Source organism: Peromyscus maniculatus, chromosome 18 (genome assembly GCF_049852395.1).
Source record: "Peromyscus maniculatus bairdii isolate BWxNUB_F1_BW_parent chromosome 18, HU_Pman_BW_mat_3.1, whole genome shotgun sequence".
Lineage (NCBI taxonomy): Eukaryota > Metazoa > Chordata > Mammalia > Rodentia > Cricetidae > Peromyscus > Peromyscus maniculatus.
The window spans coordinates 41,213,086-41,227,510 of NC_134869.1; the positions used below are offsets into that span (position 1 = coordinate 41,213,086).

General features: G+C 44.1%; 1 protein-coding gene across 3 annotated transcripts in view; it reads left to right on the forward strand.

Moving 5' to 3' along the window:
- The first annotated feature begins 300 nt into the window (after positions 1–300).
- The window catches only part of Best3 (bestrophin 3), a 49,353-nt gene continuing 35,228 nt past the window's right edge, over positions 301–14,425 (forward strand). The window contains exons 1-4 of one of the 3 annotated variants that reach the window (XR_013045561.1): positions 301–1,507; positions 3,664–3,882; positions 5,745–5,912; positions 10,242–10,475. Coding sequence is in view for 2 of the 3 variants with exons in the window: in XM_076553958.1 (XP_076410073.1) it covers positions 5,761–5,912; positions 9,689–9,783; positions 10,242–10,475 (481 nt within the window). In the remaining variant the exon portion in view is untranslated. Of the gene's footprint in view, positions 5,913–9,688; positions 9,784–10,241; positions 10,476–14,425 lie in introns of all 3 variants that reach the window. The other 2 variants (XM_076553958.1, XM_076553957.1) reach the window with 2 other exon arrangements.

Here is a 14,425-nt window from a genome sequence, read left to right on the forward strand (position 1 = left end):
AGGTCGTCCTGACTAGCTTTGAACTCACTTAGTGATCGAGACAATTGGCCCTTGACCCTCAGGACTCCACCTCCCAAATGCTGAAACAATGTATTTGTGCTACCACACCTGGCTTATTCCCTTATTTCAGAGTAAAATTTCCCTTTATCCACACAATAATATGATTTCCAAACACTGATTGTCAGGCAACAGAATTTCATAGCTGTTCACAATTAACAATACACTTGGATTTACGTGTGTGTGTGTGTGTGTGTGTGTGTGTGTGTGTTTGAACTGATTTGTAATTGATTCTAAGTTGTAATTATTTTTTTTTCCTCTAGCAATCTGGAATGTGTTTGAGCAGAGCGGTACCATCTACTTAAGAAATGTCATTGATTATTGAGCGCAGGATATCTTTTCTGCACTGTAGTCATAATTCTCTAGACTCGGAGCTTTCATTTCTAAAATAGAACCGAGTCTCCAAAGTGTCCATTTCAGAAGAGATCACCTTCAGAACCTGAACTAATGCATTTCTGTTTTGTTGAGTTGGCAATTAGTCTCGGAAGGTACTGATGACTCCTCAAATATCCAGCCTCCGCTGGATTTAAAGCTGAAACTTTTGTAAAATGCAGCAGCCTTCTCAGGGTTCATTGTTGCTCCCTGAAATCCAAGAGAGGGCCTGACTGAGGAGGTTTTCCCACAGCCTCTGGCTTGGTATGGGGCAGAGTTCCGTGTCCGACGGCATGTGTATCAGAAACTTTGCACACCAGCAGTGCTACGCGGCTTTCCCAACCAGCTGCCCGGTTTAAAGCCTTAGAAGCCATCAGAGAAACCCCAAACTGGGAAAAACCCAAGATGGAATAGTGCATGAGTCCTAAGGGGCTCAGGAAAACTTTACCTACGGGAATAAGAATCACTGTGAGCAGTTCATAAGCCAACTGAATCCAAACATTCTGTTGTTGAGAAAATGATGAGTTACGGGTGGGTAAGGGAGATGGTTCAGTCGGCGGAGAGATTGCCTCGGAAGCTTGGAGTTCCATCGCAAGCGTACACATGAAAAATGCTGGGTATGGTGTCTCCTGTTTGAAATCCCAGCGCTAGAGAGGTGGAGACGTGTGGATCCCTGGGGCTCACTGGTCAGCCAGCCTGGGAGAGTTCTAGACCGCTGAGAGGCTCGATCTCAAAGCAAAACAGATGGACAGTATAAAACGATCCGTATGAGTTTTTAAGATTTAAAGCTTTGTTCGTGGCACTTTGTTTTATTTAAGTTTTGACTTTAGTCGTGTCTCTCCGTCTGTATCTCGTGACTTATTTACTCAGGGATGGTCTTCCACATCTTTTCCTGATGTTCTGTAACAGAAAAACAACAGCCTGGTGGGAGACGCGGATGGCGTTTACCTAACACCAACCAACAATGCTTACACTGCCTGGCAAAGCACGCTGGTCTCCTGGTTCTCAGTTACGACTGCAGCAAGATATGCTGAGTTTGGGGGACCACCACACATCCAGTAGGAGATGCAGCGGGGAGGTATCGAGTCTGCAATATTCCTCTGTTGTACACCAGTTTTGAAAACCTTAGTAAATGCAGTTGCAGGGTCTATCCAACCACTTTTCATGACAAGGCAGACATTGTTGTACCCAGAGTCCACCCACCCACCCCAAGACCATCAAGAGACCAAATCGGATGCAGAAGCAGAGTCTTCTTATTGCTGTGTGTTAACTCGGGACCCTCCGTCTGTCTGATGCAGCAGCAGAGCAGGAGAGTTCATGAGTAGCAATGGGACAAGGATTTTTTTATAGGGGGTAGGTGGGGTCTTAAGGTCTTCAGACTTCCTAGGAACAAACTCAGGATTGGTTTATGCGAGTGGCAATCATGTTAGTAACTTTTAATTGGCTAACTGTTAGTTGGGGGTTGCAGTTATCCATTTTGGGGCAGGCCTGGACAAGTCCCAGGCTTTGTCCTTGAGCTGCTGTGGAGGCTGGCTGGCCCAGCGCGTACTGACTGTGGGGGCTGCCTCAGTGGCCCCAGCTTGGTGCATGCTATCTCCCTGTCCCTGCTAGCAGAGGCATCAGTGATTAATTGTCCTTTGTTCATGGCCTTCCCGGAAACTGCTTGCTCAAGTCTCAGGAAACTGAAATTGAGGCCTGATCTCGGAGAGAAGACTGAGCAGCCTGTTACAGTGTCTGCTTGGTCCTTTCAGATAGAAGATGTGAAATACTGTGTGTATGCATTCTGTATGTTCACAAATTCCCCCCCAGGTGCTCACAGCTGTGAAATAGTGGAGAAAAGTGATCATCCAACAGTAATAATACCCACTATCTGTTACTGGAGCCCCAGTGCTGGGATCAGTCAGCACACAATTATTAAATGAATATTTATTATTGACAGGGCTCCAACCTGAAGTTAGGAACAAGAACAAGGACAAAAAAAGTCAAAAACACCTACAACTCTGTTAGGTCTCGAAAGTACTTACAGTTTGACAAAGTTGGTCAAATATGCAAACGTACAACTTAATTCTTTAGAAATGTTAATTATTTTTTTTACATATTCTTAATTTTGGGGGGGAGGAGAGCTTACCCATTTGCTTGGGTTTTTTTGTTTGTTTGTTTGTTTGGCTTTGGATTTTTGATTTTTGGTTTTTTTGTTTTTCTTTTTTTTTGTTTGTTTTTTGTTTTTTTGAGACAGAATCTCATTTATTAGCCAAGGTTGTCCTGGAACTTATTGAGTTGCCCAGGCGAGGCTTGAACTCATGGCCAGTCTCCTGCTTCAACTTTCCAAGTGATAAGATTACAGGCATGACCCACCAGGCATAGCCTAGTCTTGATTTTTCAGATATTCTTATTCAACATGTTTCTCTATAAAAACAAATATTTTTTCGTCATTCCCTTTATTGTGCAATAATAGGCGCATAAGTGACTTTAGGAAGCTGGGAGGGTCCCAGAAAACAACCCTCCGACGAATTATTCTAGCACCTAAGGAACTCAGACGAACATTCCCTTTAAAGAAAGAAAATTTGCATTACTGTTGATCCAAAAGAAACCACTCAAATAACTTAAAGTTTTCCTGGTTAACAATGGGAAAAGATAATAAATCCATGTGTTGTGGTTTTCCACTGGGCCAAATCATCACATACCATAATTCTCTACGAACGTCTAAAGCACACCACACCATGCACATATACCACATGCAAACACACACACCCTAGACACAGATGCACACACACAAGCACATGCACACCACATACATACCACACACGTGCACACAAATATGAACACACCCTAGGCATACACGCATGCACTTACACACTTGTTGCTTTTAGTGGAGGAACAGTCTCAGTTACTCTCAGATGAAGCTAGTTCTTATTTATATTCCTGTCTGCCCCAGTGTATGGCTTCATAAGAATTTATTCTTCATTTCATGCGCAAAAGACTGCCCTAATCCCCCTCTTTGGCCACTGGAGTATGTCCAGAACTTTTAAGCAGAAAAGGGCCTTTCTTCCTTGATCCCAAGCCAGAGTCGAAATGAATCTTAGAGGACTTAAATGGCCCAACATCCCCGCGTCACCACCGACTTCTCGTTCAAAGGGGTACTTTGGGCGGCAGGTGGAGTTATAATTATAGATTAGAAAAAAGCAGCATCAGCAGCTGTCCCTTGTGTTTGTTCCCGGCTATAACTGTCATCAGTGGGCAAACTGGCATAAACAGGCCTCAGCAAGTGGAAAAACATTTAACCCTGGACTCGCGACGCGCTGGAACCTCGCAGCAGCCAGAGACCAGGCGGAAACCTGACGGTCCCGTGCGTGAAGCCTGGAACCCGGGAGCACACGGACCTGAAGACGCCTCTGCAGGGAGAGACTGACATTTTGAAGATTTCCCTTCCCGTGGGAGACTCCAAAGGAACAGGTCAGTGCTCAGTCAGCTTACGCACTTGAACGGTGGGTGACCTTGGTGCTCCGTGGGCTTAGGGTTTGTGACAGCCTCCTAGAAGGGTGAAGGAGCAAATGAAAGAAAAGGAAGATGGTGAGAGTCTGTTACTTAACACAGTTGGCCTGGAGAGCAACTGAAGACATTTGCGCTCCTCTCCCGAGTCAACTGTGCTCTCCTTAGGCAAAGAGACAAGGTAGCCCTGAAAAAGTAGAGCGGGTTTTGTGACAGACATCCCATTCTTTTGTAGCACCACTTACGTGGGCAAAAGGCCCTGGTTTGTTTCCTAATTAAAATCAATAATTTTGGAGGATAAATCAGTGATTTTTGTTGCTGTTGTTATGAAGACAGCTGCCAGCTCTTAATTCCTTAGAGGAAACAGACAAATTACAGTTGGATGTTTGCCTATTTGAATGAAACATTCTCTTGCTTGTGATGGAATGTATGATATAGATTGCTCTATGGGAAAAATATACTAGGGTGTGTGTGTGTGTGTGTGTGTGTGTGTGTGTATTATAATTTGACCTAAAAACTACACGTTCTCAGTCTAAGTGGCTCTGTGAGAAGCGCCTCATAGTTCCATTGGAGAGGAGTTAATATTGTAAAGAAATCTCACTTTGTTCGCACGGGACCTATATGCTAGCCAGTAGCTGAGCAAGATTTCCAAACAAAGGTCGGCTTTGAGCTATCTATCCCAAAGTCAAAGAACATGTCTCAGTGGGATGCCATGGCACAACAAAGAGCTCCCTGAAAAGCGGGCTCCAGACTCCCTTCTCATCCTGCCCACACCCATGGCACAGAGCCAGTACAAGGAGTCCAAATAATGGACTCTCTGGGGATCTAGCTCAGTTGGTACAGTGCCTGCCTCACATGCACAAGACTCAGCACCTAGTAAACTAGGCACAGTGGCATGGTCCTGCAATTCCAGCACTCACCCAAAAGGTTGATCCAAAGCTCAAAGGTCATTCTTGACTAAGTATCACATTCAAGGCCACTGTCTTACAAAGCAAACAAACAAAAAAGCCAAACAAACAAACAAACAAACAAAAAACTCTTTTTGTTCAGCTCTGATAAGAAAGTCGACCACCTTTAAGCATCTCACTGGGACTTTCCAAAGGGAAAATACAGCATTTTAACATCAGGGTTGCTCAGCACATGGGCTCTTTTTGGAAGGTACAGAATTCCAACTGTGCATCCATCCATCCAGAGAGTCACTTAGACACTCACATCCTACCCAGTAAGACCACCCAGAGTAATCGGCCAGTCAAGCTGCTCTAAGGGCCTGGCTTCTTCCTTAAAATAGCTCCTGGTTTCTAGGAAGTGAGCTGTAACTTTTTCCTCTTAGGAAGTTTAAAGGTGAACTCAATACCTCTTTACGTATTTTAGCAGACACGGGCCCCAAGCAACGAGTATAGCTACTGTTTTTTAAAACATCAGTTTAGCAAACCAGTTTCCTAAATCCACCTACTATTGAGAAGCGGCATTACAATGTGTCTAGTATATGGCATGTGTTAGTTTCGCTATTTGTTGGGCAATCGCTACAGGCTCTAAAATACTACTTATCAATTACAGAAATTTCGGGGCTTTTAAGAACACTCTTTCCTGAGACCACCTTCCTCTCCTTCTGTGCTCTGAGGTCTAGGACTGAGATTCTAGATGGTGAGATGGTGCTATCTACAACTTCTAAATTGTAAAAAGGAGTGCAGGAATGTAGGAAGGGTGGATTGGCTGATTAGTTGCCGGCTTTAGTCTCCTCTGATTATTAAAAAAAAAAAAGTGCATGCCAATGCAGACATCAAACGTTATTTTCACCCATGTTTTTTGTCTTCTTGCTCTTCTAGAACAAAACTATCCGAGATGACTGTCACTTACTCCAGTAAAGTAGCAAATGCAACTTTTTTTGGATTTCATAGGTTGCTCCTCAAGTGGAGAGGCAGTATCTACAAGCTACTGTACAGGGAATTTATTGTTTTTGCTGTTCTTTACACAGCAATCAGTCTGGTGTACAGGTACTTTCGCTTTGCATGTCTCCTTAAATGGCCTTCAGATGTTATGTAAGAATACAGTCTCAAAAATCGGATCCCCTTGGTTGCCGCTGGCCTTCGCATTACGTAACCTCTCCCTCTGCATGAACCTCTCTGACGTTTTTTTCCTCTTGGGGACAGGGTATTTTAATCCACACCTAACCATGTATTAGGAGTCAGCGACTGCCAGAGACAACGGGCTCGCATTCCAGCCCCACAGGAATTGATCCTGATGAGGTGTCAGGCACTCTGTTTTAGGCGTAAATTGAAAGATTTAACCTTACACCCTTATCGTGTCATGATTAATGGCAAAGCCCACAGACACATACTTTTGTACTTCTCTCAGCCATGTCCCTCCGAGTTTGAACTTGTGGCCTGACGGCTTGTTGCAACTCCATATGGAGTTAACATCTTGGGTGAACAGAATTTCCCAGGCAGCTTGCCTTTAGTCTGGATGGTAAGCTCTGCCCTGGGATGGTGTTCTCCTACCTTACCAGTGCCGCAACCAAAGAATTAAGGCCCGAAGAATAATCTGTTCTCTTTATGTCTTCTGATTTCAGGACGTCACTTTCGCAAAAGGAGGTATTTATTCTTTGTTATGTCAAGATGTGTTCCTGTCAGGTTGATAGAGACTTTGAGCATAGCCACCTCTCAACAACTCAGAATTACAGTCTTGATAAAATTTCATCAGTATGCTAAGAAAAGAAGCTTGATGAGTCATTAAACTAAAATTGACTCATTGGAGGAAACTAATAGGAAAGCTTACAGTTTTTAAGGCCATATTTCCACCTTAGCTAGGTATATAACTCTTCCTTCTACCACAGATGAACAAATTGTGAGGAATCACCATGTTACCTACATCCTTCCCTGCGGTTACGAGACTCCACTTGGAGAGGAGGGATGTTCGTTTAGTTGGCTGAGCATTACCCAGAGCGAAATGTTGTTACACATCAAAACTTCCATCCTAGGGCTGAGGATGCAGCCAGCTCAGGTGGCAGAGTACTTGCTTAGCATGCATGGAGTCCTGGGTTCATTTCCTAGCATCACATACAGCCAGGCATGATGGCACAGTCCTGTAATCCCAGCGTGCAGGAGGTGGAGGCAGGTGGATCTGAACTTCAAGATAATCCTTGGCTATGTGGGCTACAGGAGACCCTGTCTCAAAAACAAAACAAAACACTACTATTGCAAATGAGTGTACGCGTTAGAATGGATTTTGTGGGGCTGGGGATTTAGCTCAGTGGTAGAATGCTTGAATAGCAAGTGCTAGGTCCTGGGTTCAAATAACCAAAACAAAAAAAACACCAAGGCAAAAATCGCAAGGATAGATTTTGGCAAATGTCCTTAGAGACCTCTTATATTTTTCAGATATCTTAGAGATTATCTTAACAGCTTAGTTATATGTCGCACGAACCTTCAGGATATGAAATGGTGGCAGATTAGCGGCCTTCCAGGATAACTATCTATCTCCTTAGTTTGTTTTTACTAATGTGAGTTGACTGTTGCTATTGCTGCCTAGAATAGAAAAAGCCCTGAGAACCGTTGCTGTATTGCCAGAAATGCTCTCTGGGGTCTCAACTTTTGCTCCAGTATCAAAATCTTACCCCCCAAAGTCTACACAGACTTTTGTCTTTCTGAAAAATCAAAGAGTGCATATATTTGCAAAAATCACTTTAATTTGGTTTCTCCTCTTTTTACAAGTCTCATTGCAAATTCTTGGAAAAGCCAATTTTTAAAAAATTTTATTTATTTCATGTGCTTTGGTGTTTTGCCTGCGTGTATACCTGTGGGAAGGTATCAGATCCCCTGGAACTAGAGTTACAGGCAGTTGTAAGCTGCCCTGTGGGTGCTGGGAATTGAACCTGGGTCCTCTGGCAGAGCAGTCAGTGCTCTTAACCACTGAGCCATCTCTCCAGCCCAAGTAGATCCTTTTTGTCTTAAGGATTTATCCAGAACTGTTGGATTAATAGGTCAAGAAAGTAAAGCAGACCTGTGGGAGATAGAAACAGAGTTAGTTGTTTCTTGTGCCTGCTGTAGGCTTTGGTTCTATCTCTTCCAATTTGGAGGAATGATAAAATAATCTCTGTGGTAATTTCTAGCTAAGAAAATTTGTGTCTACTATTCATGTTTCTTTGGCCAATTAGTATTAATGCCACCCATTTTGGTTCTATGTTTGAAGATATATGTTTTAAAATTATTTATATAATTGATTTTTTTTTTTTATCTCTACGGAACCATAGGCTGAAAAAAAAAAAAAAAAAAAACACAACTGAGACTCCTAGAGACTAGACAATACACAGACCTGTGCCGTACCCTGGCTTGGCCTAACTGGTCCTAAGAGCCACACTTTCCACTCTAAATACCCTTTGACCATTTCTATTCATGTAGCAGAAAGCCACCCTGTCTGTGACTTGTCATCAACACGACCCTCTCAGGCCTGTGAATCCAGCCGGTGCCTCTCTTGTCACTTCCCCTGATTCCATGAACTCTATCACCTCATCCAAAGCTGAGACAGAAACTCCATACACCCCTGGACCCCAAACTCCTCCCTCACCAGTACCAGCTCCGCCTGCAGCCTCATTGGTTGGATACGGTTCCCTCACTGGCCCTCTGCTTCTTTATCAACGTTCTAGCCAAGGGAACTGTTGGTCCTTGTTCTGGTGGATCTTTTCCTTAGATTTCTTCATCCTTGAGATGAACTGCACTATTGACCTATGCAAATTCACATGTGGTTTCTCTTTCCACATTTTGGTGATTATTACTAGTCTGCCTTTAGAGATTTTGGGGGGCTCTGAATTCCCTCCCTAAAGCATAATAATGGTCTTATTATGGGCAGGTATGTTTAACAGTCTCAGAAAAAGACTTTGGGGAGGTCAAGTCAGAGCTACAGGAAAAGTTTTGAGACAATGGCAAAATGTAACAGTTTCCACATTTAAGATTAAATCACCTTTATCTGTACTCCAAATAATTATAAGTGTTAAAGTAAACAATTATAATATTACTTGTGATATGCACAATCTAGAATGTGCTAATTTACTTAATTAAATTAATTAACACATTCTGAATTAAGATCAAGATGTCTAATGTTATTACTCAATAATGACTTAATAACTCTGACCCATCAAATCAATACTCTCTTTCTTGTAAGTATTCCTGATGAATAATTGAAAAGCAGAAACCAAGTCTGGTGGTGCAGGGCTATAACCCCAGCTACTTGGGTGGCTGAGGCATGAGAATTACAAGTTTGAGACCTGCTTGGTCTACAGAGTGAGCTCAAGCCAGCCTGGGCAACTTCAGTGAGACCCCGTCTCAAAAATAGAAAGGAAAATATGAGACTGGAATTCAGTGAGAGTGTCTGCCTAGCACCTGTGCTGACCGACCTTTGATTCTCAGTGGAAAGAAAGAAAATAAAAAGAAACCCTTTTGTGACGTATTTTTCTCTAAAATCCAATGAATCAATTATATAAAACTCTAAAAATATAAAGTTTTAAGAAACAAAAATGGTTAATAAATCATTTAACGGCCAAGAGGCTTCTGTGCTAAAAACTTGAATACTTGAAGCACAAAGCAATTTTTTAAAGACTTTGGAGACACATCTGTTTGAAGAAAAAGGAACAAAAATATAGAGTTCCTTTGAACAACAACAACAAAAACAAAAACCTGAGATTATTTGTGCTTAACTGTTTGCACTTGATGGCACCTGCAGAGCAGGTGCAGAAATACCATATCATAAAGGGCTGTGCGTTTTATTTTTGCTCCAGATTGTTACTTACAGGAGCCCAAAAACGTTACTTTGAAAAATTATCAATTTACTGTGACAGATATGCTGAGCAAATTCCAGTAACCTTTGTGCTTGGTAAGTATAGGTCACACGCAGAATGCAGCCACACCGCTGTCTCCATGAGATGTCACATGACTGCATGAGTGCTTCCGGGCTGAGAGGCATGCTGGGAAAGCCGCTGCTTGCAAGGGCACACGGCCATCCCTAAAGTTTGCCTTCAGGGCTGCTTCTGCTAAATTAACATCCAACAGTTTGAGGTCATGATCTGCTATCGGACAACTGAGCTTTCTCTTCACTAACCCTCCACTTTTGCAGTCAATGTTTCAGTTCTAATACCCACTTACTGGGTGCCCCTCACCTTGCCAGGCACCTAGGACATTTCCCCCATTCTTGGAGGGGCAAAATCATAAGGTGTGGATGATAGCATCCTTTCAGATCTCGAACCCCTAAAAAAGGCTAAAGTTCTGCTAAAAGTGTGTCCGTTGAGGTGTCTGCTGTAAGAAACTGCATGATGACTTCCGGTTACCCCACAGGGTTCTATGTCACTCTGGTAGTGAACCGATGGTGGAACCAGTTTGTGAATCTGCCTTGGCCGGACAGGCTCATGTTCCTCATCTCCAGCAGTGTCCACGGGAGCGACCAGCATGGGCGCCTGCTCAGAAGGACGCTGATGCGCTATGTCAACCTCACGTCCCTGCTCATCTTCCGCTCCGTGAGCACAGCGGTGTACAAGAGGTTTCCGACCATGGACCACGTGGTCGAAGCAGGTACTGTGCACGCTTTCTTCTCGTGGGCTCTTTTCAAGATCGGGTGTCTATCAGACGTGGGAACCACCAAAATACTCTAGAAAGCACCTAAGTGTATTCATTCAAGAAATGTTTGTGGGTTGCCTCCTGTGTGCCAGAAGAAAAAAAAAAATTTCTTTTTCTTTTCTTTTTTTTTTTTTCTTTTTTTTTTTTTTTTTCTTTTTTTGGTTTTTCCGAGACAGAGTTTCTCTGTGTAGCTTTGTGCCTTTCCTGGAATTCACTTGGTAGTCCAGGCTGGCCTCGAACTCACAGAGATCCGCCTGGCTCTGCCTCCCAAGTGCTGGGATTAAAGGCGTGCGCCACCACCGCCCGCCTTTTTCTTTTTTTTTCTTTCTTTCTTTTTTTTTTTTTTTGGTTTTCGAGTCAGGCTTAAAGATATTTTTCTTATTTTTCTTTTGGTGGTAATGCTCAAGATTGAGCCCAGGGCCTTGGCTATGCTAGGCAAATGCTCTACCACTGAGCTACACCCTCAGAAGAGTTCTTCAAGGGCAGAGATGAGTAAGGTATGATTCCTGCCCTCAAGAAGTTTACTTTGGAGGTAGAGGAGAAAAGTAATTGAAAGTCAAGATGTCTTGAGATAAGTACAGTGATAATGATGATCACAATCGTCCAAGCAAACTTTCATATGTATTACCTTACAGTTTTCCAGTATCGTATGGCCGTTGTTTTTATTTTGTTCTGAGTTTTTTGCTTTGTTTTGGTTTTTGTTGTTGTTTTTGAGACAGGTTATCACTAATGTAGCCCAAGCTGACCCTGAACCCACTGCAGTCCTCCAGCCGTAGCCTCCCTGGGAGTGGGATTACAGATGTGAGTCACCGCGCCTAGTTTTAGATAGGTCCCAAGACATCACGAAAACAGTAGGGGGCGGATTTAAAGAGATTGATTACAAGCTGTGCAACACAATTAAGATTCAGACTCCGAAACATTATGATGGCATTCGTCTTGAAGCACCATTGGTTCTGGAAGGAGTCTGTATGTCAGTCTCCATCCAGGTAAACCCCCCTCCCCAGATGTGGTCGTCAAAGGCTCTCTCAGTGTGGGCCTCTTATCTCTCCAGTGCTTCGTAGGAGATGGTAGACGTAGGAGTTCTATCTGGGGGCTTGGGTCTAGCATACTGAAAATGAGTCATGTGTGAAGGACGGTTCTCTTTGCTATGTAAATATTTGAACCAGAAGCTGTAAAACCGGCCTTCAGTGGCGGGAGGATGGAGTGAGGTCATTCTTGGCCCACGGTGACTATCTGAGAACTCGGAGGAATTCCACCTTCATTTAGGCTACAGTCTCGAATCAAATCGTAACCTCATTTCCTTTTTCCTCCAAAAAGAATATTGTTCGTTTTTTAATTTGTTGACCTTGTTGTTGTTGTTGTTGTCTCTGTGTGTTTATGGGAGACACAGATAATAACTAAGTATAGCAGAAGGGTTGGAATTCTGACTCCTCCACTGTCCACTAGTTACATGATGTTGTTTAGATAACTTAGCCTTTCTGTGCCTCAGTTTCTTCATCTGTAAAATGGGCTTATGCTAGCACCTATGGTTTTTTTGTTGGTTGGTTGGTTGGTTGGTTGGTTGGTTGGTTTTTCGAGACACGGTTTCTCTGTGTAGCTTTGGTGCCTGTCCTGGAGCTTGCTCTGTAGACCAGACTGGCTTTGAACTCACAAAGATCTGCCTGGCTCTGCCTCCGGAGTGCTGGGATCAAAGGCGTGCGCTGCTAGCTCCTGGCCGATATCACCTATGTTATAGACCTTGTAGATTCACTGTGAGAACTGAGTAAGTTAATGGTCACGAAGTGCTCGGAGCAATTCCTAGCACCGGGCAGGTAAGTGGTATGCCATTTCTTGCCACTATACAGGAATCATCTAGAACAGCATGGCACAGCATTTGGGTCACGACTGAAGACTCCTTGGGTCCATGACATCCCAGGTCTTTTTCATCCTATTTTCATCATGAGATGGAGAAAGTTGGGGTGGGGAAAGGAAGCAAGGGTGCATGTGAGGAAGTGGGGGGGGAGGCAGGGGGGCAGTGGAGGGTCCAAGCAGAAGTCTGAGTCAGCCTGGCAAACACTCAGGTGTGTTGTGTGTAACACTGGGAACCAAAACCAAATTAACCCACCCGCTGCCCTCCGAAGGTAAAAAGTAGGATACTGCTTCAGAATAACTAACCTGAAACGCTCCTTGGCAACTTTGGTTTCTTACCCTAATATATAAAGATGTTAAGAATGATCTGCTCTGAAGGAAGGTAGAAAAGCCTCAAACAGGGCAAGATTGGGTGAACCAGTGCTACTTCTCTAGTTCTGACACATTCCGGCACAGAAGGGCTCTGGCCAGCCTCATTCTCAAAGCAAACCACATCCTCTTAGCGTCAGCTCCGTGTTACAAGAGCATCCCGAGGAGCCAGGCCAGCCACCAATGGAGAGGACTTTGGGGCCTCTGGTCAGACCTGAGCTCCCGGGACTGAACTGGACCCAGGTCTGCAAGCACGTGGGCAGACGGGGTAAGCAGGAGAGTGGTGTGGCTTCATTTCCTTTGAGTGTGTTATTCACAGCACACTTGTACAAATGGCTGCCATGCACACGCAATCAGGCCTTTTCCTTTCTAAGGTATCTGGGATGTCGGATATTGCTTCTGTCTCCACTCTCCATGCCCTTACCATTGCAAGGGAGTCTGAAAAACAAGAGCCATTCACTCGCCGGTGTGGATTTAAAGTCTGAAACCACAATCCACAGACCCACAGACCTCGGCATTTGGCCGTTCACTTAAAGTGCATTGGACTCCACTTTGAATCTGCTGGATCAAAAAGCTTGAACCCTTAGATGTGCTGCTTAGACCCCTTCCATTAAACATGTCTCTGTGTCTCTCCTTCCCTCTCTGTATTTAAAGACAGTCTCCTCACACGGGAGTCCTTCTGCCTCGGCCTCCCCGGTGCAGGGAATCAAAAGTGTGTGTCACCGTTCTTGGCTCCCTGTCATTTTTCACACGGTGAACTTGAAAAGTACTCAATGGTTTAAGGGATGCTTTAAAAACAAAAGCAAATGAAAGAACACCTCTTTTTCTGATTCCCCGTGCCAAAAAAGAAAGAAAGAAAGAAAGAAAGAAAGAAAGAAAGAAAGAAAGAAAGAAAGAAAGAAAGAAAGAAAGAAAGAAAGAAAGAAAGGAGGGGATTCCAGTCATTTTTACTAACCGGGTACCAACGACGAAGACGGAGTAGATTCAGCCTGGGCTGACCAGCGACTGCAGCCAGCTAAGGTGTGCCCGCGGGCAGAATTTGAGTCACTTGTTTGTGCATACCGAGCATAGTTCTGGCTTAAAATTTTTATTTAGTTCCTTTGGACTGGCTGAAGGAGACAGATCTAAGAGAGATCAAATGGAGCCAAAATGTTCCTTAGGGCCCATGAGCCTATGACTCACAACCTCCATTAAAAGGCCTTGTTTATCCTTGTCTAATACTGGGGACTGCAGCAAAAGGATTGTCCCAAGTTCAAGGCCAACCTGAGCTAGAGCGCGTGAGTTCCTGGCCAGACAGGACTACATAGCAAGATCACACCTCAAAAGACAAAACAAAAATAAAAGCGGGGTGTGTGGGGGTGGGGGGGTGTGGGGGTGGGGGGGGACTCTTCTTGAACCTTCGTGTTTTGTTTTGTTTTTTTTTTATAAAAGGGGCAGAGGACATGGCTTGTGCTCGGAAGAATGTAAATTTGTGCACACAGCGTGTGTACGGTATCAGGCCTGTGTGTCAGGTGATAGAGCAAAGGTTCCAAGCTACTGAGCTGCAGGAACAGCCCCAGAGCCCGGCGTTTCCTGCTTCCCCCGGCCAGCACCCTCCGTCTATGGCAGCAGCGCTGACTCACGCAGTGTCTGGCTCCTTCCCCCATAGACAGGGCTGACTCAGTCTCATCCAGGCTCTGTTTCCAAGT